This window comes from Gigantopelta aegis, chromosome 15 (genome assembly GCF_016097555.1).
Source record: "Gigantopelta aegis isolate Gae_Host chromosome 15, Gae_host_genome, whole genome shotgun sequence".
Lineage (NCBI taxonomy): Eukaryota > Metazoa > Mollusca > Gastropoda > Neomphalida > Peltospiridae > Gigantopelta > Gigantopelta aegis.
In genome coordinates, this window is record NC_054713.1 from 6,669,335 (window position 1) to 6,694,251 (window position 24,917).

At 36.2% G+C, this 24,917-nt stretch overlaps 1 protein-coding gene across 1 annotated transcript in view; it reads left to right on the top strand.

Moving 5' to 3' along the window:
* Positions 1-18,592: 18,592 nt before the first annotated feature.
* Positions 18,593-24,917, top strand: part of LOC121390760 (ER membrane protein complex subunit 1-like) — a 43,953-nt gene continuing 37,628 nt past the window's right edge. The window contains exons 1-2 of the mRNA XM_041522667.1: positions 18,593-18,689; positions 22,749-22,879. Coding sequence (XP_041378601.1) covers positions 18,598-18,689; positions 22,749-22,879 — 223 coding nt within the window. The 5' untranslated portion in view covers positions 18,593-18,597. The remainder of the gene's footprint in view (positions 18,690-22,748; positions 22,880-24,917) is intronic.

Here is a 24,917-nt window from a genome sequence, read left to right on the forward strand (position 1 = left end):
GCAAGACTAACCACGATGCGCTCTGAGCTATCGAGGCATCCATAAAAGGATGCTCTTTAACTCAACCACATGCATGGGGCCTACAATCTATGCGGTCGATCCCGCTTACATGCATGCATGTATGTATGTATGTATGTATAGTGGGTGATGGATTACAAGAATAAATTTAAAAGGATACTTTAAAGGAATTGGGGGTTATGGCACAGGTACCCCCAAACAGAAACCCCTAATATAAATACTATAGTTACAGATATATATATTTATCATATTATATCTTACATTTTCAGTGAATCAAAGTACCGTATTGTTCCTATTTGTAGCGCCCCCTCTAATATAAGCGCCCCCTATGATCACGAGAAATGTATCATGAAACGGTACCCGTAAAATAGTAAAACTGGCTTACCTGACTGCCGACTTGCAATGATTATAATAGGTAAACAAATAAAATCCAAACAGGTGAAGCACTACGACACTAGTATGGGCGAACAGTATGTCACACATGTCGTTTATCAAATGTATGTCGCTGTTATCTCCACGCAGAATGAACGCACGACACTCCGTTAACGCTGTTCAAAACCGGAAGTACAAACATACTGGTAGGTATTTACACCGACACCGTAACACCGTTTAAAAAACGGGTAAATGATAACTTTAACTGAACTGCAAACTGGAGTCAAATGTCAACAATTTAACTAAACTTAAAACTGGAGTCAAATGACAAGAATTTGTGTACACAGTGACAATCAAATACACTCCGCAGGCCCTATATGCCTATGTGCACAGTACCATGTATTTCGACAAATCAGCTGACGATGTACGGTACGCTACGTCATTTCAACAAGAAAACGTCGTTGGTGGAGTGACTCGGCGGCAAAGCTTTTGATGTCTCAGCAAGCCAGACGCATTGACAGTTTGATACGAGGATTTTTCACACGTATTACGAAACGTGTTCTAGTACTCTAATTAGCGCGCCCCCTTTGTGTTTTGTATCGCGCCCGGGCGCTACAAATAGGAACAATATGGTATGTGATATTTTTCAGATCACATACTTTAAGAATTTGATAACTTTGCAAATTAGATGCAAATTAGTCGAGGTCTCAGCACTAGGTTTATTGACATTTAAGCAAACGTACTTGGGTGACACTCCATGATTGACTTATGCATTCATAGTCATCAAATAAAAACATTTCAATGGCAATTTGACACTGAAAGTTGTCCAGCGTTCAAAAAACAAAAAAAATTAGGCACAACTTCATTTTGATGTAAGGACATCCAAAATGACGTCATTCGAGTTTGACGTCATTTCCATTCAAGAACACACTGCGACACATATTCTTACGTCATTTGAATATCTGGTAATGGCGGACTGGAATTAAAGTTGCGTGTACAGTTTACAAAAACATGTTGTATTAAGTTTGAGCTTATATGATAAAGATATTATTACCCTCGTGTATTTCGGTATCGTCAATATCATATATTAGGAATAAAAATAATGTATTATGCTCGCCAGAGGCTCACGTAATACAATTTTTATTCCTAATATATGATATTGACGATACTGAAAAAACACTCTGGTAATAACCTCTATATATATATATATATATAAAGAGTACTCTTTATTATATAACATTACAATAATATATTTGACGTTATTGATTGGGGATACCTGTGGGTTATGGGATCCCTGTGACCCTACTCTGGATCTGCCAACAGTGCATTTTTGCAGCTAGGGATGATTCGTACAGATCCATTTTCTTTCCCATATATATATATATATATATATATATATATATATATATATAGGACATAGATAGGACAGCACAAAATCCAATGCCAGTGGGACCCCCAAGGAGGATTCATCCTATGCCTGAAGCACCTTAGCCGAGCACTGATGGAAATTATCACCCTCGATGACTGGGGTATTTTCCATTCCCATCCACTGGCAGTGCCCTTGAAGTTATTGAGTATTCATACTCTTGTCTGTGGGGAAGGTCCATATAAAAGATTGCTGGCAAATTGTTCATAGCAAAAGTTAAAGTTTGTTTTATTTAACTACACCACAAGATCAGATTGATTAATTAATCATCGGCTTTTGGATGTTTGTGGGTAACAGTTCAAATAAACATGTAAAAGTAAAGCTTGTTTTATATAACAACGCCACTAGAGCACATTGATATTTTTATCTTATCATCGGTTATTGGATGTCAAATATATGGTCATTCTGACACAGTTTTTTTAGAGGAAACCCGCTTTCGCCACATAGGCTACTCTTTTATGACAGGCAGCAAGGGATCTTTTATTTGTGCTTCCCACAGGCAGGATAGTACAAACCATGGCCTTTGATGAACCAGTTATGGATCACTGGTTGGTGCAAGTGGTTTACACCTACCCACTGAGCCTTGCGGAGCACTCACTCAGGGTTTCGAGTCGGTATCTGGATTAAAAATCCCATGCCTCGACTTAATCTGAACCCAGTACCTGCCAGCCTGTAGAAGATACACATGTAATTACAGTATGTGGTACTTGCAGCCCTGCTTCTCTCTCATTTGTGCAATAATTACTTACAATTCATCCATACATGCATGTATTCACATTTATCATCCATTAAACTTAAAGGCTTTTGTAGGAGATATTGCTGGCACAACAATTTGCGGTATCTCCTGTGATATTCTCCTAGGAGATATTGCGTCTTGTGTTACGTCACTGTGTATGTTTCAGCGCTAAACCTATCATTAGTGACGTCACGCCACTGTCGTTCTGCTAGTTGCCAAATATATAGCGACATTCAACCCACAATACTGATATTGTTGCAATTGTTGCAAATGAAAATAATGATAATGGATGATAAAAAGAATATCCCCTCGTGTCTTGTGATATCATACTTACAGGCCATCGGATTTCACAGTAACGATCGTTTCCGGTAGCGTGTCGGCAAAACCACGGAACCGAAATTTCTTTTCCCATGATTATTATGTCGATTAAAAAAATACATGTATATATATATATTATACAAATAATAATGTTTCTCATATAAAACTACTGGATAGTTTTCAACACAATCACGACACCCGATTCGGATTTTAGGGTTCGCCATACTTCTCAGTGTTCGAGTAAGCCTGAATCAGAGTTCGACACTGAGCTCAAATCAAACCCGACCAAAAATTGTAATATTGACATCAAGTACCTATGTTCCAAAAAAGAAGTCTGTGTCGAAATTAGTGAGTTTGAAAACGTGTTTCTTTCCACGGGTTTGTGCGTTGGATAATCGGTAGCTTGGGCGGACTCAACCTTTTCAGCCCAGAACTGGCTGTAATGCAAACAGATCGATGTATCTTGCGTTCAGCACTCGCCATGACTCGGTGTATCTCGGTGATGGTGCAAACGGCCAGTTGGGGACTTGGTGATTTTCAGAACTACTGGGCATCATTAAACTTATTAACATATATAATAATCGACAATGATGAATTTCCACATTTAGTTTATTCAAGGACAAACACAAAGCCTCAGAACGATGCTTACACATAGGTCACCGCAGCAGGTGGAATTAAAGGTGCATCATAATCATCATATAACATTAATAAAGTAATTACACTAATCTGACAGAAAAGTCAGTGTTAAAGATGAACAGTTATAAATATATTGAAAAATAAAGATTACTGCTGGCTTAATATATATATATATATATATATTAAAAACCTTTAAACCTGGATTGGAACCTTTATTTCATTTTCTTGTTAAACAAAAGCACAGTAAGTTGGCTGGTTTGGAACCTTTATTTGTTGTAAAAAAAAAAAAAACCCAGTCAGTTGGCTGGATTGGAACCTTTATTTGTTGTCATTTAAAATAAAAAGTCAGTTGGCAAGATTCGAACATATTACTCAACCTGCATAGCATTTTGACAATCTATTGCATTATGGTATAAGAAATGGGTTCCCATAACTTGTTTTCATGAAACCTAAAAACAGCTTCCGATGGGTTCCCATGATCTCAGGGCACGGAACCTAAAAACAGCTTACGATGGGTTCCCATGATCTCAGGGCACGAAACCTAAAAACAGCTTACGATGGGTTCCCATGATCTCAGGGCACGGAACCTAAAAACAGCTTACGGTAGGTTCCCATGATCTCAGGGCACGGAACCTAAAAACAGCTTCCGATGATCTCAGGGCACGGAACCTAAAAACAGCTTCCCATGATCTCAGGGCACGGAACCTAAAAACAGCTTCCCATGATCTCAGGGCACGGAACCCAGAAAGTGTTTCCCATGAAATTTGAAATCCTATAGCTTGTACTTTATCATCACTTGTTGATAAAAGTATAAAAATCCTTGGCAAGCCTCAGATTTCAAACTTTTATCAACTCGTGCTGATATCACAAGACACTTGGGGAGTATAATCTGTATCTCTCGTTCTCTCTCAATTTCGTTCTCTCTCAAATCTCTCTCGTTTTCTCTCTCTCGCACGCACTTTCTCTCTCTTTCTCTCCGTCTCCCTGTCACATACACCCTTAAGGCTTAACCACGTTAGATATTAAATAATTATAGTTTGTAATATTCTGAGGTAGTACTATCAACAAAATTAATTTCCTTTTACTTAACATCACCTGTCTTTTGAGACAGGTACATTGTAACATTTATAAAGATCATGCATTCCCATCTTTATCACCACTCGATCATGATCTTGCCATTTAAGAGCTACATTGTAACATTCATAAGATATACTCACAACCATGCACCTTCTATACATCCAAAGTTTACACCGAATCCTGTACCTAGGTACATACCTACAGGTATTAACCTTGACTAGCCACTGAGAAATACATCTGTACTTGTATGTATGATATAGGTATCGCTGCGACAATCAGTTGGTTCAGTGACAACAATTTGAGCTAGCTGTCCAGTAGTGATACAAGTGCTAGATCCAAATAACACTGCTAATATCGTTGAAGAATGCAACACAAATAGGACGCTGGTGGAGCCACACTGCTAATGCTCTTTCCACCTCTATTTTGGGGAGTGTCCATACATACATGTTTACTGTATGATAAGTAAATGTCTGACAACATATCAGCATCCACATAGCCAGAGTTCAAGCTATATATGTATTGGTATTACATGTATATTGTACAGTGCTACACTGTAGTTGAAGCTGAATTAAGCCACATAAAAAAATTACTTGTTTAGCATCCACCCATTTCAATTTTTCCAGGTTGGGAGGGACATTTTTAAAAAGATTTTGGTATGTAGAATGGCGGAAGGAAGGAAATGTTTTATTTAATGACGCACTCAACACATTTTATTTACAGTTATATGGCGTCAGACATATGGTCAAGGACCACACAGATACTGAGAGAGGAAACCTGCTGTCGCCACTTCATGGGCTACTCTTTTCGATTAGCAGCAAGGGATCTTTTATATGCACCATCCCACAGACAGGATACTACATACCACAGCCTTTGTTACACCAGTTGTGGAGCACTGGCTGGGACCTGAAATAGCCCAATAGGTTCTCTGACAGGGATCGATCCTAGACCGACCGCACATCAAGCGAATGCTTTACCACTGGACTATGTCCTGCCCCTGTAGAATGGCGGAGTGCAGGACGAAGACATCTAATGAATTGTTACCACTATTTATAGACAAATTAAGGCATGTTTTAACCTATTCACTCACTCCATTGTATGATTGTTGTACTTACATGATAATGATTCAATAGAAAACCAAACAAATGGTGTTGATGTTAACGCGCAGGTGCAAGTGGTACATACTTTGTCCGATACAAGATACAAAACAAATGGTGTTGATGTTAACGCGCAGGTGTAAGTGGTACATACTTTGTCCAATACAAAATTTACGTCATGATGAAGTTCATCGGTGAATGCGCAAGAGGGTTTTTTTTAAATAAAAAATAAGAAATATTTGGAGGTTGGGGGCATTTCTCAGGTCAGGTTAAACAAGTCATTTTTTAATGTATGCTTAGGGCAATACATTTTGTTATAAATTCACCAAAATAATAATGATAAATAATAAATAATAATAAGGCCTGGTGCAAATAAGACTCAATTTTCTCGTCTCCAGTATATTTCAGCTTCTGAAAATTACTATTAATGTGATATTGATGGTTCTTTGTTGTCAATTAATTTGTATGTACCCAATTGATATATGTTTTAAATTTCAGACAAATCACATTAACGGAAGTAAAGATACCTAGAAACAAAGTTGATAACACCTGTGAAAAACGGCAACTTTTTGCATTCATGACAAGCATATTTGAGAAAAACTGTAATTATGTGCAAATTAAAATAACACACTTCCTTAAGTGAATATAATATATATGCTTACATAGTAATTACCGCAAAATTTGTAATCGCAAAAATCAATGAAATCGGTCAATAAATAAGATTTCTGCGGTACATTTTTGAAAAATGGGTAATTGTCTGGGGCCCAAAAACACCTTTTTTCCCATTTTACTTGTTTCTGCATGAATAGAAATTAAGATAAATCAGTTATTTGTGCCTAATATGAGTAATTTCATAGTGATAATGTAAATAACTAGGGTAGTTTATCCTTTCTATGCTTGTCACACACTCTACTCGTTTCCTTTGGTAGCATGTAACACCTGTCCCAACCATAACGGTGGTGGTTCTTCCTTATATATTGTTGTGTAGAATACTATTAGTTACACTATTCATCCAATTCTCTTGGACACATTTCTGTAACCCCATATTATTATTTTCTCTTACAGTGGGCTTAATTCTCAAAGACAGTTCCAGACTAAGGACCCAAAACTAGTGGTGTCCCAACCATAACGCTTCTGTCCCAACCATAACGCTTCTGTCCCAACCATAACGCTTCTGTCCTAACCATAACATCAACAATATAGATTATTTTTTAGCAATAATATCACTTTACATGCCTCTAAAAGCTACCAAATTTAATAGCAGTGAATGTTTCAAACATGTTTTTATGTCATAAGAAGATTATAATGTACAATATTTTTTACTTGATCATAATATTGACATTGGTGTCTTAATTGTGTTGAATCACAGAAAATATTTAATTCAAAGAAATTTATTACTATATAACATTGTATAATAAGTTATAGGACATAAACAATGCAAATAATACACGTATTTGCTACAAACATGGATTGTGAGCACTTCCTTTGAAGCTACAGTTTGTTGTTTAATATTGTGTGTCAACCATAACGGTCATGGGCAATGGGCCTTTGAGTGGCAATGTATAGATAATCATAGATTAAATGTACATTGTTGGTGTTTGATTGAGTAGTTAAGCTGTTTTATATTCATGTGCACATGCATTACAAGTATGTGGGTATCCAATACACATTTAGATTTATTGACAAAGTTCAGTTTATGTTCAATCATTCGTAAACTTTTTCATTGAAAGCACCAAATATTTGATATATGAAGGTTATGCATTCTAAAATTCATTCAAATGAGGTACCAAACATTATTTAGTGAATAATATGTGTATATGCTATGAAACATGGATTGTGAACAATTCTTTTGAAGCTACAGTTCGTTGTTTATTATTGTGTCCCAACCATAACGGTCCAGGGTAACGCTATTGATGTGGGCATTTGAGTGGCAATGTATGACTAATCATAGATTAAACGGACACTAAGTACATAATTAAGTAACTTTGAACTATTTTTATGTTGTCCTGGTATTTAGTTCTGTGAAAGTTTAATTTCATTTGACATTTTGGGATGTTCAAAATGTCACAGTTCTTTGAAATAACACTTCTATGATCACATTTATGTGAGTTTTTAGGAAGCTAAGATTGTTTTAAATGATTATCATATGAATGTATTATATGTTTTTATGATAACTAATACAATGTCAACTATTAAATGTTAATTTGTTCAAATTACTATTGTAAAGCATGTGTCCCAACCATAACAGTGAAATCCTATTCAGAATGAAATATTCAACAGCTTATATTCATGCACTTACAAGAGATATCTTCTTCAAATTTTCAGGAAGTTAAGTAAGCATGTTAAGACATTTTTACCAATCTAAATATCTGCCTTGTTATTTAAAAAAAAAATTCTCCATAATTCCAGTTTTTGAAAATACATATAATGTTCTATGTAAAATGTCAATATCTTTTTTATCAGCAACCATTTATAGATGTATAGATGTTTATAAAATTGCATTAGGTCCATGCCAACATATCAACACTAAGAAACTGTGAAGATAATAAATAAAACTTGTATTATTAACTGGTCAGAATATTACAATGAAATTATGTCCACTGTATTCAAAATAGATACAAATTTTCCTAGTTCTATACATCTTTGCCACAAAATTTATTTTTGTCATCAAAATATATACTATTCCCTGTAATAATTGCTGAAAATCGGACTATTTGTTAAGTTGAATTTTTGGTCTAGTATACTTTTATAACCAGTGACCATACTGTCAACAACATTGTTTATCCTGATGTTGCTAAGTCTGGTGATTTTAGTCTTACCTTTACATTACAATACATGTACAAACTAAAAAGATGAAGCATAGGTATAATGTTTTCATTGGCTGTGGCATAAATGTTTGCATTTACATGTAGCTCAATATTGATTGTACAAATGTAGCTACATTTCTCATAAATTACATGTCCTGCATCAGTAAAGCTTCATTTATAGTTCTATCTATGAATGTTCACCTCAGTACACATCAAAATTTGTTTTTCAACTTTATTATTTTAAAATTTTAATTTAATTTTTTGAAGTTTAATTTTTTTTAATGTTTAAAAAAAAAAATTAACATGCATTAAGATAGATATCTACAGATACACTATCAATGACACTGATTAAGTTTATGGCAGGCCAGACATTAAATTCTGTAAAATTCTTGTTTGCAATTTACCATATATATTTTACAATTAATATATTATTATATTTTGCTTTTTGTTGGTATTTTTATGATCATCTGATTTAATTGGAATTCAAAATAAGAAACCCAAGTCAGTACAGAAATTATAGTTTTTGGACAGTTTCTTCTTTCTGTTCATCATTATCTGATAGGCCAAACTATTAACAATGTATATTAATATAAACTGTTGATAGATGACAATAGCAAAAATCTCAACAACACAATTGATTTGAATTCCCCCAACCCAAGTTTTATCTTCCACATATATCTTTATCAATTACATCCTTCACTGGAAAAATGTTGGTTTATATATGCCAATTCATGTTTGGATACCTGTATCTGCCAAGGAATAAACTTAAGATTTTAGCAGCACATTGTATTTGAATACAATATTTATTTTATTTGTACACCAGTTTGAATTCACAAAATGGAACATTTGATATAATACAATATTCTTTAAATTGGTGGATTATCAATAATTCATTGTTTGGTCAAAACATAGAAGCATAGAATTAATTGATAATAGTATTTTTGTATCTACATAAATCAGTGTTAAATATCTGAACATGTTCCCACGAACGTCCAATTTTTCCGTTTCCAATTCTTGGTGGTGAGAGCAAAAATATTGAAAATAAAGGCAATTTCTTTTAGGTACATGTGCATTATCTAGTCAGTTTTGCCAATTTCTCTATACAGAGAGATTTAATACATTTTTAATCTTTACTCAGTTTAACCAGCCATCTTGAATGTCACGTCCTGGCCCAATGTCACGTCCTGGTTCAAAGTTTGAGGTGGTTATATTTTAATCATTTAATACAACCAGTCATCATTATACCTTTTATTTATACTTGGAACATTGAGAAGAAGGAGAATTAAAAGGTATTTTTATTTCTGAAAAATAGTTTTTAAATAAAACTAACTTTTATATGTCAAATCAGCCAGGACATGACATTATATATTTTAAAAAATAATTTAATACACTAATTATGATATGAAAGAAGGGAAAGTAGTATTTTTATATGCAGTATATTATAGATATGATGTCCTGATACCTAATTTTTAAATTTGACGTAATGAAATATTACCAAAAAAACAAATGTCACATCCTGGCTTACAATTTTTTTTTCTCCAAATAAAACTGTCATTAAAACATAAGTAAATTGGCAATAAAAGTATATTTGTATGTGCTTAAGGGTGTTAACTTTAAGCTATATTAAAAACTTAGTTTAAAAGATCATTTTGAAATGTCCACACCCATGGACCAAATACCACGGAATGGCCCTCAAATGTCACACTTTATTTGGCCATAAATAACAACATTCATTTTTTTTAAATCAAGAATTACCTACAAAAAAAACGTAGCATATTAATGAGCCTTTATTTTATAGTACATACATACATGTTTAGCTAATTCCTGCCATACAAAAATATTCATTAACTTTTGCTCTTAAATTTAACAATTGTATCTTCAACTATACATATAATGCATATGAATATATTCATCAAAACATTATCTAGAACTTAATACGACAATCTAATTTATTGGAAAGAGGAATAGTTTAACTTGTCCTGTCTTGCTTAGCACTCTTGCCCCTCCCCCTCCCCCCCCCCCCCCCCAAAAAAATACAAAAATATTATAATAATAAAATGTATAGATATAGAATATAGAATATATACTACTCAAAAGAATTTAAGGGTCAAAAATTTATAACCAAATAAGTTTCAGAGTGTATTAGATTGATGATGTAAACTACACCAAAAATTTAATTTATTGTTCCATATTTACAAAAAACCACAAATAAACGTCACTGTATACAAGAAAGTCACATGACATTCTGTCAAAGTTGAAGGTTGTCAAACATGGATTTTACACATTAGAACATTCGTTTAATAGTGTGTGAATCCACCCCTAGCGCGAATACACTCGACACATCGTTGCCTCATGCTGTTGATCAGACGTCTGAAGAACTCTTGGGGAATGGCCTGCCACTCTGCCATAAGAAGTTGACCCAGATCATGAAGGTTGGCCGGAGGGGCATGGTTATCCCGAACTCTCCTGCCTAATTCGTCCCAGGCGTTCTCTATTGGGGCCAAGTCAGGCGAATATGCTGGCCAATCCATCCTGGCGATACCTTGTTGTCTGAGAAAGTCTGTTACCACCCTGGCACGGTGGGATCTGGCATTGTCATCCTGCAGAACTGCCCCGCCGCCAATCTGCTGAAGGCCTGGGAGAACCAACGGCCGGATAATCTCATTCAGATAGCGGATTCCATTCAGATTGCCATCCACCACATAGAGGGGGGTCCTGTGGTGGATAGAGATGCCGCCCCATACCATGATGCTGCCACCACCGAACCGGTGACGTTGTCTAACGTTAACGTCAGCGAAGCGCTCCCCAGGACGTCTGTAGACACGAACCCGACCGTCGTTGAACTGGAGACTAAACCTGGACTTATCAGTGAACATCACTCGACCCTACTGAACACGTTGCCACCGCAGATGAAGTGTGCACCAGTGACGTCTGGCCGTTCTGTGATGTGGTAGGAGTGGTGGTCGAACAGCCTGGCGACGGCAGCGTAGATTATTGGTTCTCAGACGATTGCGTATGATTTGATCAGACACTCGAGTTCCAGTCGCAATCCGCAGATTGTCACGTAATCGGCGTGCAGTGGTTGTGCGTTGACGTAGAGCCATATTGGTGATGTAGCGGTCCTCTCTATTTGTAGTGCTTCGGGGTCTTCCCGAACGTGGATGATTTCGAACAGAATTCGTTGCTTGGTACCGTTGCCACAGTCGGCCAACGACACTCTGACTGACACCAAGTCTCAGAGCAACATTTCTTTGCGTATTGCCATCCTGAAGCCAAGCAACAGCCCTTCCTCAATCTTCGATAGTCAGTTGACGTCGTACCATTGTCGAATTTGGAGTGTGCACCGTACATGAACGCAAGCTCCAATTATACAGAAATTCAGCATTGTGAACATGGAATACACATGCAAAGCGTGCAAATGAAGCGCTTTGTGAAAAAGCAAGTTATGGGCACTTAGCAGACCTTTTGCTTTCGCCCTAATTTACGTGCAAATGTAAGCATGTTTTCGCCATTAGAACTAGTCGACAGTGTCAATGACAGTGGATTTTAATTCATTTATGGGTTGCTTAGACCCACTTTCGTCAAAATGGAACAATACCATGTGTGACATTATGGTCTAACTAATATAATTGACATTCAGAAAATAATGTCGAAAATATCGTCTGACCCTTAAATTCTTTTGAGTAGTATAGAATATATAATATATAATATAATATAATATAATATAATATAATATAATATAATATAATATAATATAATATAATATAATATAATAGAGTTCTGGCCAGACCAAAGTTCCAAAATTGGTATTTTCCTTTTTGAAAAGCATGGATGGGACAGAAAAGGTGTGATTTTTTTTTTTTTATTAAATATATATATATATTTGTTTTAATGTCCTCCTCATCTGCCTTGGTCCGTCCTCATTGGCGATGTTTCCCTCTCATTTGCTTTGGTAGCATAAATACTTTCTTTCACATTGTCCATATATAGCTGCTTTAAGGCAACTTTAATGACTTTGCCCCTCATTTCAGCCCAAAATGTCATGCTGCATCAAAATATTATTAGGTGATAGGGTGTTGTATTATTTCTGGTATATATGTTGCTGTTGTAGCTACCACTGTAAATTTTAAAAAATAAAAAATGTTGACAATATTTTGGGGGAGGGGATTATATACATGTTACATGCATTGTCCATTGTACTGTACTTGATCATAACTATGTTAGACAGAAGCATAAACAATGCCATGCCAGCTCATCAGGCGATAACTGTAACTGGCCTTGGTGGTGTCGTGGTTAAGCTATCAGACATAAGGCTGGTAGGTACTCAGTTCGCAGCCCGGTACCAGCTCCCATCCCGAGCGAGTTTTAATGACTCAATGGGTAGGTGTAAGACCACTACACCCTCTGTTCTCTCCCCAACCACTAACCCTCTGTCCTGGACAGCCAGCCCAGATAGCTGATGTGTGTGCCCAGGACAGTGTGATTGAACCTTAATTGGATAAAAGCAACACAATAAATTGAAATGAAAACAAAATGATACCTGTAACATGAAATCTGTGGTACACACACACCTGATCTCACTTTAAAACAACATTTCACATGGCTTTAGATCTCATTAATTTAGCTTTTTGTGTGTCCGAAGCACAGTGAAAGTTTTTTTGGGGGGAGGGGGGTTGGTGGAATAAAAAGCTGTACATGATGTTACTAACACTGTGTAACAACTGCTGAATGGTTATAAATAACTGCAAATGTACATTGTATTAAGAAGAAATCTGTTTCCATCATCTTGATATATATATATATTATTATATATACTAAAAATGTGTTGTGATTTAAAAAAATAGTGTTAAAAATAAGGAATTGAATGAAGGAAGAAATGTTTTATTTCTAGGCTATTTCTCGTTCCAACCAGTGCACCACTACTGGTATATCAAAAGCTGTGGTATGTGTTATCCTGTCTGTGGGATGGTGCATATATAAAAGATCCCTTGCTACTAATTTAGAAAAATATGGTGGATATTCAAGGCTAGCTCTGGCACTCGCCAAATATGCCAATTGCGAATTTTAAAAACAATTGGCGAATTTTATGTTAATTTGGCAAAATAATCTGAATGTAATAATTGATATTTTGTTAAAAAATAACTGAGTATCTACAAAATTTGGAAGTTTAATAAAAATTTGGCAAACTTTTCTGCTGGTCCTGGGTATTCTCTTTAAGTTATCGAGTCTAAGACTGTATGGTAATGTGTCAAAATTACCACGTTTGACATTCAGTAGCTGATGATTAATAAATCATTGTGCTCAAGTGGTGTCATTAAACAGAACAAACCTCTCCTTTTTTGTGGCATCCACTGAATGTTAATTCAAAAACCACATTTTAGCACAATTACCAGGGTTCAATTTGGCCCAGAAATCAATTTTAAGGAATTAAGGACTTTTTAAGTAAAATTAATGCTTTAGGGGTTTTAAAGGTTTTTATTAATTTGTTCTTGTTCAAATTTTATTGTCGATGAAAATTATTCTGAATTATTGTCATGGAAAACTTTAGAAATGAAAGACAAGCAGACGACAACAAATATGATGTTGAATGCACGAATCATACATGTACGTGTATATACATCAGTGTTCTCGCTGCTCCATTTAAGCAGGGCAGCCTGCCCTGCTATTGCATTTTGCCACCCTCCTTTTACGTTCTCCGCCCTCTTTATTTTTCTGCACCCCTCTTTATTTTCCAGCACCCTACTATATTTTACATCACCTATCTCCGCTATTTCCAAATGCACACTTTTTTTCACACATAAAAAAACAATGATCAGTCTGCACACTGGACATCAAAGGAAACAGGTCGCGTTGTATTCGAAAAAGCAATTGACGAAACATTTATGACAGTTACGGTAACGTAATTTATCAGTATCTTTAACAACCTCTATTTTTCCACATACCTGTATCCATTTGTATGTTTAATACACACAATAAAAGTTATATTTTATTTGAGCAATGAAAACATTTTTATTTTTTATGGATTCGGCAATCTCCAATTGAAAAAAACCCCACTTATTTGGTGGCAAATTTGTCACGTGATCAGAACGGTCATTCTGTCTTTGTTTCCACTAACTATCATCTGATATTTTGTCCTCAAATGCAGATGTAATTGGTTGTAACTGATGATTTTTACTTTCTGTCATTTCTGTCATTCTGTTTACTCAGCAGTTCTTTATAAAATATTGTAAACTTTTCATGTTGAGGGGATGTCACCGCTTATACAAATAACAAAGTGGTAGTGTTTATTATTAAAATCAGTTATCTTGGGTGCCAAATAATATATTCACCGCCTTGACAAAAACGAAACTACTGTTTATCAGCTGGCGATAATATTTTATCACAGCGATCGATTCATTCGATGAAGATGGAAATAACAAAAAAATTATCCGACATTAGGGGATCACTTTACAAACATCTTTATTGTTTTTCGTATATCTTGAAATCTTAAAATAATAATATTAAAACTTTTATCGGTTCAGCAAAACCGGAACTGCCTGTGAATATCAGACCAATAACATCTTCAGTTCAATTAAAAGACGAGTCTGCTTATATTTTGTATAAATAAGGAGTATGTCTTTCCACAAAGTCTACCAACACACAACAGTATAGTAACCAAGCTCCCCCCACTCCACTCCCTTTTTTTCTTCTTTTTTCGAAGGGTGTGGTACCACACGGCCGCCCTGCTTTAATTTTCACCCAGCGAGAACACTGATACATATATATCCAAGAAAACATACCTCACAAACTTTGAAGCATTACAGAGTTAAACTATGAACCACATTGTTTAACAACTTTGGTAACTTACTCTCCTATCTTTAATGACTGTTAGATTTTACCAACATTTTGTCCAGACACAAATCGTGAAAAAAACCCATTACAACATGACATAGTTTCCACTTACTACATTGTAATATCTATATCTATCTCGACTTTGCTGTGAAATCCTAGGACAAAATACATGGAAAGAAATCTACTTGTTACACACACACACACACCCATTGTAGTTATAAAGAGGGAACCTCACCATAGCCCTAAATCGAACCCTAACCCTAGATCTACCTAACCCTAGCCCTAAGCCTAGTATTAATCTAAAAATTTAAAGTTGGGGGTAACAGGCAGATATTGAACCCAGACTTTAAGGGCACTGACAATACATATACAGGTTTTTGGATTGGAGGTTTTTGTTGTTTTTCATATTCATGATATTATTGTGACTGTCACACTTGTGCAGTCTTGCATTGTAAACACAAATTTGTGGTCTGAAATTAAGATAACATGGTGTGCATTAAAACCAGGCATTAAAGTAAACACGAATGGCAAAAGAAGCTGACAGTCACAGTGGTATTGTTTGGTTCTGAAAGTATAAAACTGCCACTGGTCCTGGAAACTGGAAAGAATGGTTATAAACTTGTGAAGTTGTGCATGACAGCCTACATAAAACATAAACTAGAACAATAAGGAAACGTTACTTTAACTAAATAATTACCAAATCACTTACCAAATACGATTGTATTATCCAATATTTCACAAAGAATGTTACATTATTCCTAAACAATACAAAATACTTGAAAAAATTTTCCTCGCCTTGGATTAAAAATACTTAAGTCGGCCATGACACCGGAAATTGAAAGAAACTGAAAGAAAACAACGGAGATCCAGTTCGATTTGTTTGTTCTGGGTCTGTACTAGATCGGGTACTCTGTCTTTCGAGAGCTAGATGGACATTTGGACAGTTATAATCGCTCTCTCATTCAAAGGATAACGTTTTGATTCATAGCTGTTAGTGACTGCATTTTTTATTTTTTTTATTTTAAACAATATTTATTCATTTAAAATAAATGAAATGGATCGGCAAACAGGCTGTAGGCCTTTGTAAATGCCTCATCTCTGACTGCATTTGTTTAGATATGTATGTAACACAAGGGAACGTGGCACGTACCCCCCCCCCCCCCACACACACACACACACACACACGTACATACACTTTTTTGGCACCTTCCTATTAACAGATCTTGTTCATATCTAGAATAATAATTAAAAAAACATTATTGTATAATCACAATTGGATTATTTTAGTGGAACATACAATTATATATAAAACTATCTAAATAGATAGTTAATGTAATCAGTAGGACATGTAGCGTACGTACGTACATGTAGCGTGTGTACGTCAAATCTGTATGTGTAAATCGCTGGCACAAGCTGCTGTATATTATGTAATCAGTTTTGTATGTGATGTTTATATATGTTCTATGGATCTCTGATCTGAAATAAAAATCTATTATTATTATTATTATTATTACTACTAACGTAGACAGCGGTGTTCATTTCACTGCATTGGTGGTGTTTGTACTGAATTAATTTGATACCGAGTCAGACACTGACATTATAAATTTTAACTGTCTGACTTAAGATCAATAACGTGGCTTAGATTTCAAACAAAAGTAAAGAGATCGAGTTATATGCATACAAATATCTACTAAATAAATACTATCCATTCATTCAGAATATTTATTTAGCGTTGTTACATGTGTTTTCTTTTAGGATACTGATCCACGTTCCTGATTATTACTGGAGAAAGAAACAAACGTTTGGAAATATGTCTCACGGACGTAGGAAGGTGCCAAATAGTTGGGGGGGGGGGGGGGGGGCACACACATACACAAGCACACATATATATTATACATATATATATATATATATATATATATATATATATATATATATATATATATATATATATAATTTAGAAAAACCCATCGCTGCTCCCACAAAGTGGGGACACCTGCCACCCACCCCCTTGCCGGCTTCCTACGCCAGTGGGTCACACAGTCTTATCTTTTATTCAAAACTCCCGCTGCGATGGCTTCCTCCAGGCACGGCGGAAGCAAGTAGACACTGGGTGGCTGACTGAGATCGATGGCGCAAAGCAAAGTTTCGGGGGTGGAGAGGAGTCGGTGGTATGTTCCCCCGTAAAATTTTGAAGAAAACTATTTGTCCTGTAATTGATGCTATATTCTACAAGTAAAATTCCTCTAAAAAGAAAGAAGTTTGTTTTGTTTAACGACACCACTGGAGCACATTGATTAATTAATCATCGGTTGTTGGATGTCAAACATTTTGTAATTCTGTGGTCATAAGAGGAAACCCGTTATATTTTTTTCTAATGCAGTAAGGGATCTTTTATATGCACTTTCCCACAGACATGAATTAAAGCACATACCACGGTCTTTTTCCAGTTGTGGTGCACTGGTTGAAACTAGAAAAGACCCAATCGGCTGAATGGATCCACCGAGGTGGTTCGATCCTGCGACGCAAGCACCTCAAGCGAGCACTCGCCCGACCGAGCTAAATCCCGCCTCACTAAAATTCATATCTGCCTTAAGAATTACTACCAATAATATTTTCTATTCAGAATTATTGGGGGAGGGGGGGGGGGGGGGGCTAAAGCCACCCAGCCCCCGAACCCCCACCATGCTCCGTCGTTCCTGTTCTTCTAGAGTTAAATGTAAGAACTGCAATAATTTAAGGTTGAAACGAATAACAAATTGCAGAAGTTCAATCTTTATAATTTATTTTTTCTTTAATGCCTATGGCATTGTAAAACCCAAGGAATACAACTTCAAAGTTGTCCGACTCTGGACAGATCGTGTCCGACTATCAATCTGGGTTTTTTTTCGACTAGCAGCGATGGATCTTTTTATGCACCACCACACAGGCAGGGTAGTACATACCACGGTCTTTGATATGTCAGTCGTGGTGCACTGGCTGGAACGAAAAATAGCAATCTCTTTTACCGTACTGGCTTTTTAGGCTACACATTACACTGAATGACTACGTCGAGAACCAAAAAAACACCCCCACAAAAAACCCCAACCCCAAAACCAACAAAACGACTGGTTGACCTTCCAGGTGCCACTAAGGAAGGACATTAAATTTTTAAGTGCGTCATACTTATTTAAATGCCGATGTTATGAATATCGATCGAATGAGACGCTTACATTTTCACGACTGAGCACGTTCTGGATGTTCCGAATAATGAATCGAATACCACTGGCTAAGCCAATAGCAATGGCGGCAACGTGGTTATATGTGGTGTGTTTTGCACATCTGATATTGCAAATTTGTGCAACTTACGAAGATCAAGCAGGGAAGTTTGATTGGTATGTGTAAAATCAATTCTACACATACGTATGTAATTTATATATCGATACCAGAGAATTTGAAGCTTTGGTTTTTTAATATTTTATAACTATAAGCCTATCTCAGTGTATCTGCCAGACTAGCCCGAGTACTCTGACTGTAAAGAGAGCTAGACGGACATTTGGACATAAACACGCTCTCATTACAGTCAGAGACCAACCTATGTCTTTTTTTGGCAATTCCTGACTACCAAACGGTAGGCAACGAGTCCCGCTCTAATACCATAACAATCCTATGTTTGACGTCAAATACCTTTACATCAATAATTTTCGAGTTAAGTGATACAAAAAAATCCACATATTAATAACTAATACACTTACTACAGAAAGAAACCCGACAGCACCCACATTCAGCTACGCTTCGTGACACTCCGTCGCAACAATTGCAAAGCTCGGCGATCTATTTCGAGACGTAGACCACGTGATCACGCACTGGGCGATTCCGCCTTGTGCAGCAGTTACAGGGGCCATCTCATATCAAGCGAAGTTACAACATGGAAGAGTTGGCTAATGCCGTTTTGGATGAATTTGAATTTCATTACGTCATTAAACCAAAACAATTACACATTATTGATTCCATTTTGAATTTGAAGGATACATTTGGGGTGTTATCGACAGGGTACGGCAAAAGTATGTGCTACGTACTGCCTCCTCTTATGAGATGACCCCTGTAACTGCTGCACAAGGCGGAATCGCCCAGTCTCGAAATAGATCGCCGAGCTTTGCAATTGTTGCGACGGAGTGTCACGAAGCGTAGCTGAATGTGGGTGCTGTCGGGTTTCTTTCTGTAGTAAGTGTATTAGTGATTAATATGTGGATTTTTTTGTATCACTTAACTCGAAAATGATTGATGTAAAGGTATTTGACGTCAAACATAGGATTGTTGTGGTATTAGAGCGGGACTCGTTGCCTACCGTTTGGTAGTCAGGAATTGCCAAAAAAAGACATAGGTTGGTCTCTGACTGTAATGAGAGCGTGTTTATGTCCAAATGTCCGTCTAGCTCTCTTACAGTCAGAGTACTCGGGCTACTGCCAGACAAGCTTAGAAGTTAGTCCGTCCAATCATTATGTAAACATGGTTTTTTGTAAATAATTTCAGTTTGGTTTGACATAAGAAGAAAAGCAAAACATTTTTAAAAATAACAAAAATATACAATTTGTATGTCCAATTTACAAATTAGTTGGCTCAGACGTAAATAACTTGTAGTAACTTTATTCCATAGTATGAAAAAAGGTGTTCCCTGTGGGATTATAAGACTATATATAGAAGCTACTTCAGACTGCATTTCTCCATTTGTCACTTTTACTGGGTGTATGGGGATAATTTGATATCTTAGCCCAAGTATTCAAGAGTAAGATGGACATGTTTTGGATTGATATAATGGATTGCTTGTCAATTCTTACCATAGGCATAGTTATTTTGCACAACTAGTCCGTCCCTTCCTCCTACAACTGTGCATGTGAAATATGACGTCATTTTGTCGTCTCCATCTAGTTGTGGATGAAACAATTGAAGACGTTCTTTGTTATTCATAAACATTTTTTTTTAATAATATAGATAATAAAATAATTATTACACTCACAGAGACTACAGAGTCATACTGATTTTTACAAAACTTGTATGAGGATTCATGTACATGTATTACACTCGCTATCGCTCGGGCAATACAAAAATCAAGAGTCGTTTCGTGAAATCAGTATGTCACACAGGCTCGTGTAATAATCTATATAATAGTTACATTTATTATCCACATGGTTCAACATAACCGAGTTAATAATAATCATACGAAGCACACATGTAATAACAAGTGTAATGACGTAATTGTGGAAAGCAACAACATAACATGACGTTGCTTCTCCAGTCCTAGCTCAGACTGCATTTGAACTATGAGTCGTATGACGTCATTTCGTTGTCTCCTTCTAGTTGTGGCTGAAACATTTTGAGTGGGTCTTGTTGAACATGTGTTCATAAAGAAAACAACAATAATAATATGGATAATAAAGAAATTATTATACTCGCGTGTGAGTCGTACTGAGTTTACAGAACTTGTGTCATGATTCATGTATTACCCTCGTTCTCGCTTGTGCAATACAAAAATCCTGACACTTGTTTTGCAAAATCGGTACGACACACAAGCTCATATAATAACAGTTGAAAATTAACATGAAAACCTTGGTCTCCAGCAGGGCCAGTTGAAGAAAAATCTTACAGGCCCTTCTCAAATTCAACTAGCCCTCCAGTTATCACATTCCAATTTAACTGCACAGCCAAATTCAAAAATAAAATGTTCTTTGTTGAATAATAACCATGTGCTCATCGTATATAGTCCGTTTGCTTCAAACGGAAACCGATGAATTGGCATGTAACTTCATAATGAGTAAAGTTAAAATTCATGAATATAAACTTAAAAGCATGTTATTAAGTTTCTGTTAGGTCTTCATAATCTAGGTGTCAGTCAAGTGCATGTGTTTTAATGGAATTTGTTAAAGGGGTAGAGGTACTCTGACTATCTTTTTGTCTCTCCATATAAACCTGAGTACACACCCAACTGACAGTAAATATCTTCAGGAGGTTTATTTTAAAACATTTCGTTGTTTAATATGACATATTGCATTTGTACAAAACTGTATGCAATATATATATATATGCCTTATGAAGTGTACATTATATTAGGTTGCGCTGTAGAAACAAGAACCTGGTTGTCACAAACACACATAGCTGGACACTTTTTTGAAAAATGTATGTTATCAGTATAGGTAGTACTAAACCAAATAACTTCCGGCTGGGTCAAAGTTCGAGGTGCACCCAACTTTTGATAGAGAAATCCTGTGATTTGTGATTAAATGTGAGTGTGTTGGTTGTAAAAAAAAAAAGATTCATCTGGGCAAAAAAATGTATGCAATTTTATTTCATCTAGTAACCACTGTGTCAAGTAGTCTTATGCTTGAAACATGTATGGGGTACCTGTAAAAAAAAGTACTCAAACTGTGTGCAGAATTAGGGTAGTCATAGATGCTACCCGTTATCTCAGAAATGAGCAACTTGACTCCCATTTTTTTCTGATTCACTTTAAGGGTGAGGGGTGGTAGTATTTATATCCGTGGCATTTATGTCGATTGATACGTTGCAGGTAGGAGTTTTAGCCACATATGTTACTATTGTCGTCTATGGGATTTGATTTGATAGTATACACCCTATAATAACTCAAATAACACTTTTTGAAAAAAGAAGTCCAGTATAAATAAAAATGTTTCTTTACAAATTATTATTAAATTATACATATTAAATATCATTTTTAATATACGGGTCGAGACAAAATGCTAAAACAGCCAAGGTATGCAGTTTGACTTGCATTGTCTCTGAAGTAAAACAAATAAATAATGCAGTACAAATAGAATAAAGGTATCTAGAGCTGCACGTGCTGTGGTATATAAACTAGTCTAGAGTGGCAGTCCTCGTAGCGATAAAAGAGAGATGAAATAAACTTCATGGCGATGCAAGGGGGGGGGGGGAGGGGGGGTAACATTTCCAGTAAAGGATTTCCTCTGGAGTGGCTGTCCTCCTATAGACTAAGTACACACACATGTGCATTTAATTTGGATATTGTAATAAAATAAATATCGAAAGAAAAATAAATCTGTGAACAGCAAAAAAAACAACAACATTTTACCAAAATATAGGATGTGTCATATTACAAAGAATAAAAACATGCTTATTGTTTAGTACGATCAGTAATATTTGGACAGTTATGTCATCATGTAAGTTTTGGTGTCACTTTAGATCTGATCTGTTCTTATTTCATGCAGATCGCTTAAACTTAAAACGATACTAACAACGATAATAAAATTGATGGTCGCCAAACGGACTACCTTTGTAAAATTCTTAGTTGCCCTTAGCCAATAAAGGTCACCATGGGCGACCGGGCGACTGCTAATTTTCAACCCTGTAATAATCTCTATGTATGTAAGTTTCATTGTGCAATAAGCAGGTGCCAGACAATTTTATTTTGTTCATTTCAGGAAGCAGTCGTATGTTGGACGAGTTGAACATCTTCACTGGGATCAGTCGGCTGCGTACAGTGGAAAACGATTTCTAGTGGCCACGGACAAACACGTCATTGCGTCTATTCACGCACACAATGGCAGCTTGGGTAATTTGCCTTGCATAACGTGTCATCAGTTCCGGGGTCAGTGGGTAACGTAATTCGGTCGTAGAGATCTCACCTGACGTGCCATGGGTCACAGAATTGATTAGTGTTTGACAAATGTTTAAAAAGAAAGTCACTCACCCTCGTAGAAGCTTTAGCTAGTGTCCTATGTATAGTAATAAAGTTGATAATTTCCAAGAGTTGCTCTTGGTGAGCAAAATATTTCCCAAAATTATCTATATTAAAAATCCACAACAAAACAACATTTTTCCAATAAAATACCAAGTATTACATGTATGTAATTTTTCTTCCAAATTAGAATAAAATTCGGCAGTTGTTCCTAAAAGTAAAAGCCCTGATTTTCACTAGCTCAGACCAAAAATCAGTTGGTGGAAGCGAGGGCTAGTGGATTTGTTGAACCTTGACTTATTGCCCTTGATGGACTTGATTCCCCCCCACACTCAGTGCCAATAGGATTGCAATGACTAGAACACCAAACCGTATACATGTGTACTGTCCTGTCTGGGCAAGTGAATATAAAAGACCCCCTGCTTTCTTACTATGAGTGGCCTAGATGTAGCAGCAGCGGGCTTCTTCTGTTGCTCTTTACTTGATCAATTGTCAGAATAACAGTATGCATTAAAGACCTTTTACGTGGTAAAGTGCAGGCATCGAAATAAGCATTGTGTTTGATAACCCATTTACAGGTTACCACAAAATATAGCCTGGTAACCTATGGGTTACCACAACTATATGAAAGTTAGAATTGAATTCCTGTTACTACTACTTTTAACACCCTTACATGTGTGCCAGATGATTATTGTAGTATAATTCAGGGCAAAATATTTCACGAGAACCGTTGTTCTGTTCGCGTGTCTGTTACGCAACTTTAAAATCACAAGAACCGCCAATCGGTTTGTGTGGTGAACAATTACATTATAAAATTAAAACTATCATAATTTTTTATATCAGTAGTCATTTCCCTAGAAATTAGTCAAGGCATGGTAGACCAAACACTTTTGGGGCATTTTCACCATTTTCGGGGCACTTGTTTTTCATTAAAAATACACAAAAATTAATTGAAATAAACATTAATGTAATTTATGTGCTTGCTTTAATAAATGATTAGCAAAAGATATAAAATGCATATTTTATTGATTAATAATACCTTTTTTGGTGTTTTATAAAGGCAATTTTAGAATTAATTACTGAAAAAGGCTTGTTTAATCTCAGGACAGCATGGTGCTGATTAAGGCAAGATGGTGCTAGACTATTGAGGCATGGTGCTGATTAAGGCAAGATGGTGCTAGACTATTGAGGCATGGTGCTGATTAAGGCAAGATGGTGCTAGACTATTGAGGCATGGTGCTGATTAAGGCAAGATGGTGCTAGACTATTGAGGCATGGTGCTGCACCATGCTAAAACAAGCTAGGGAAAACACTATATCAGTAATGAAAGTGAAAATCAATTGTTTTTAAATACATTTCAACCTCCAATGTAGCACAGAACCGTAGTTAAGTGTTTTAGGATTATGTAGGCCTAACTCATCGGTTACGAGAACTATATTCACATAACCGAACAATTGGTTACCTAAGTAAAACTCACGTGAACTGACTTCCGGTTACCTAATATTTTGAAATATTGTCCCCTGTAATTGCTTGCAGTTGCATAAGTGCACGCGAACATTGATGCAATTCCTTACGAGAAAATGATTCGCGGAAGTCCGGAATGCATTGCCTGGTTTATGTCGGGAAACGAAACTACCGTTATGTTGAATTTTTTTTCGGGAACGAAACACTGTTCTCAACTTTTCTTACATGTGGTAACCTCCCGGTAGCCTGAGCAACCGTTCTCGACTTATTTCTTACATGTGGTAACCTCCCGGTAGCCTGAGCAACCGTTCTCGACTTATTTCTTACATGTGGTAACCTCCCGGTAGCCCGAGCAACCGTTCTCGACTTATTTCTTACATGTGGTAACCTCCCGGTAGCCCGAGCAACCGTTCTCGACTTATTTCTTACATGTGGTAACCTCCCGGTA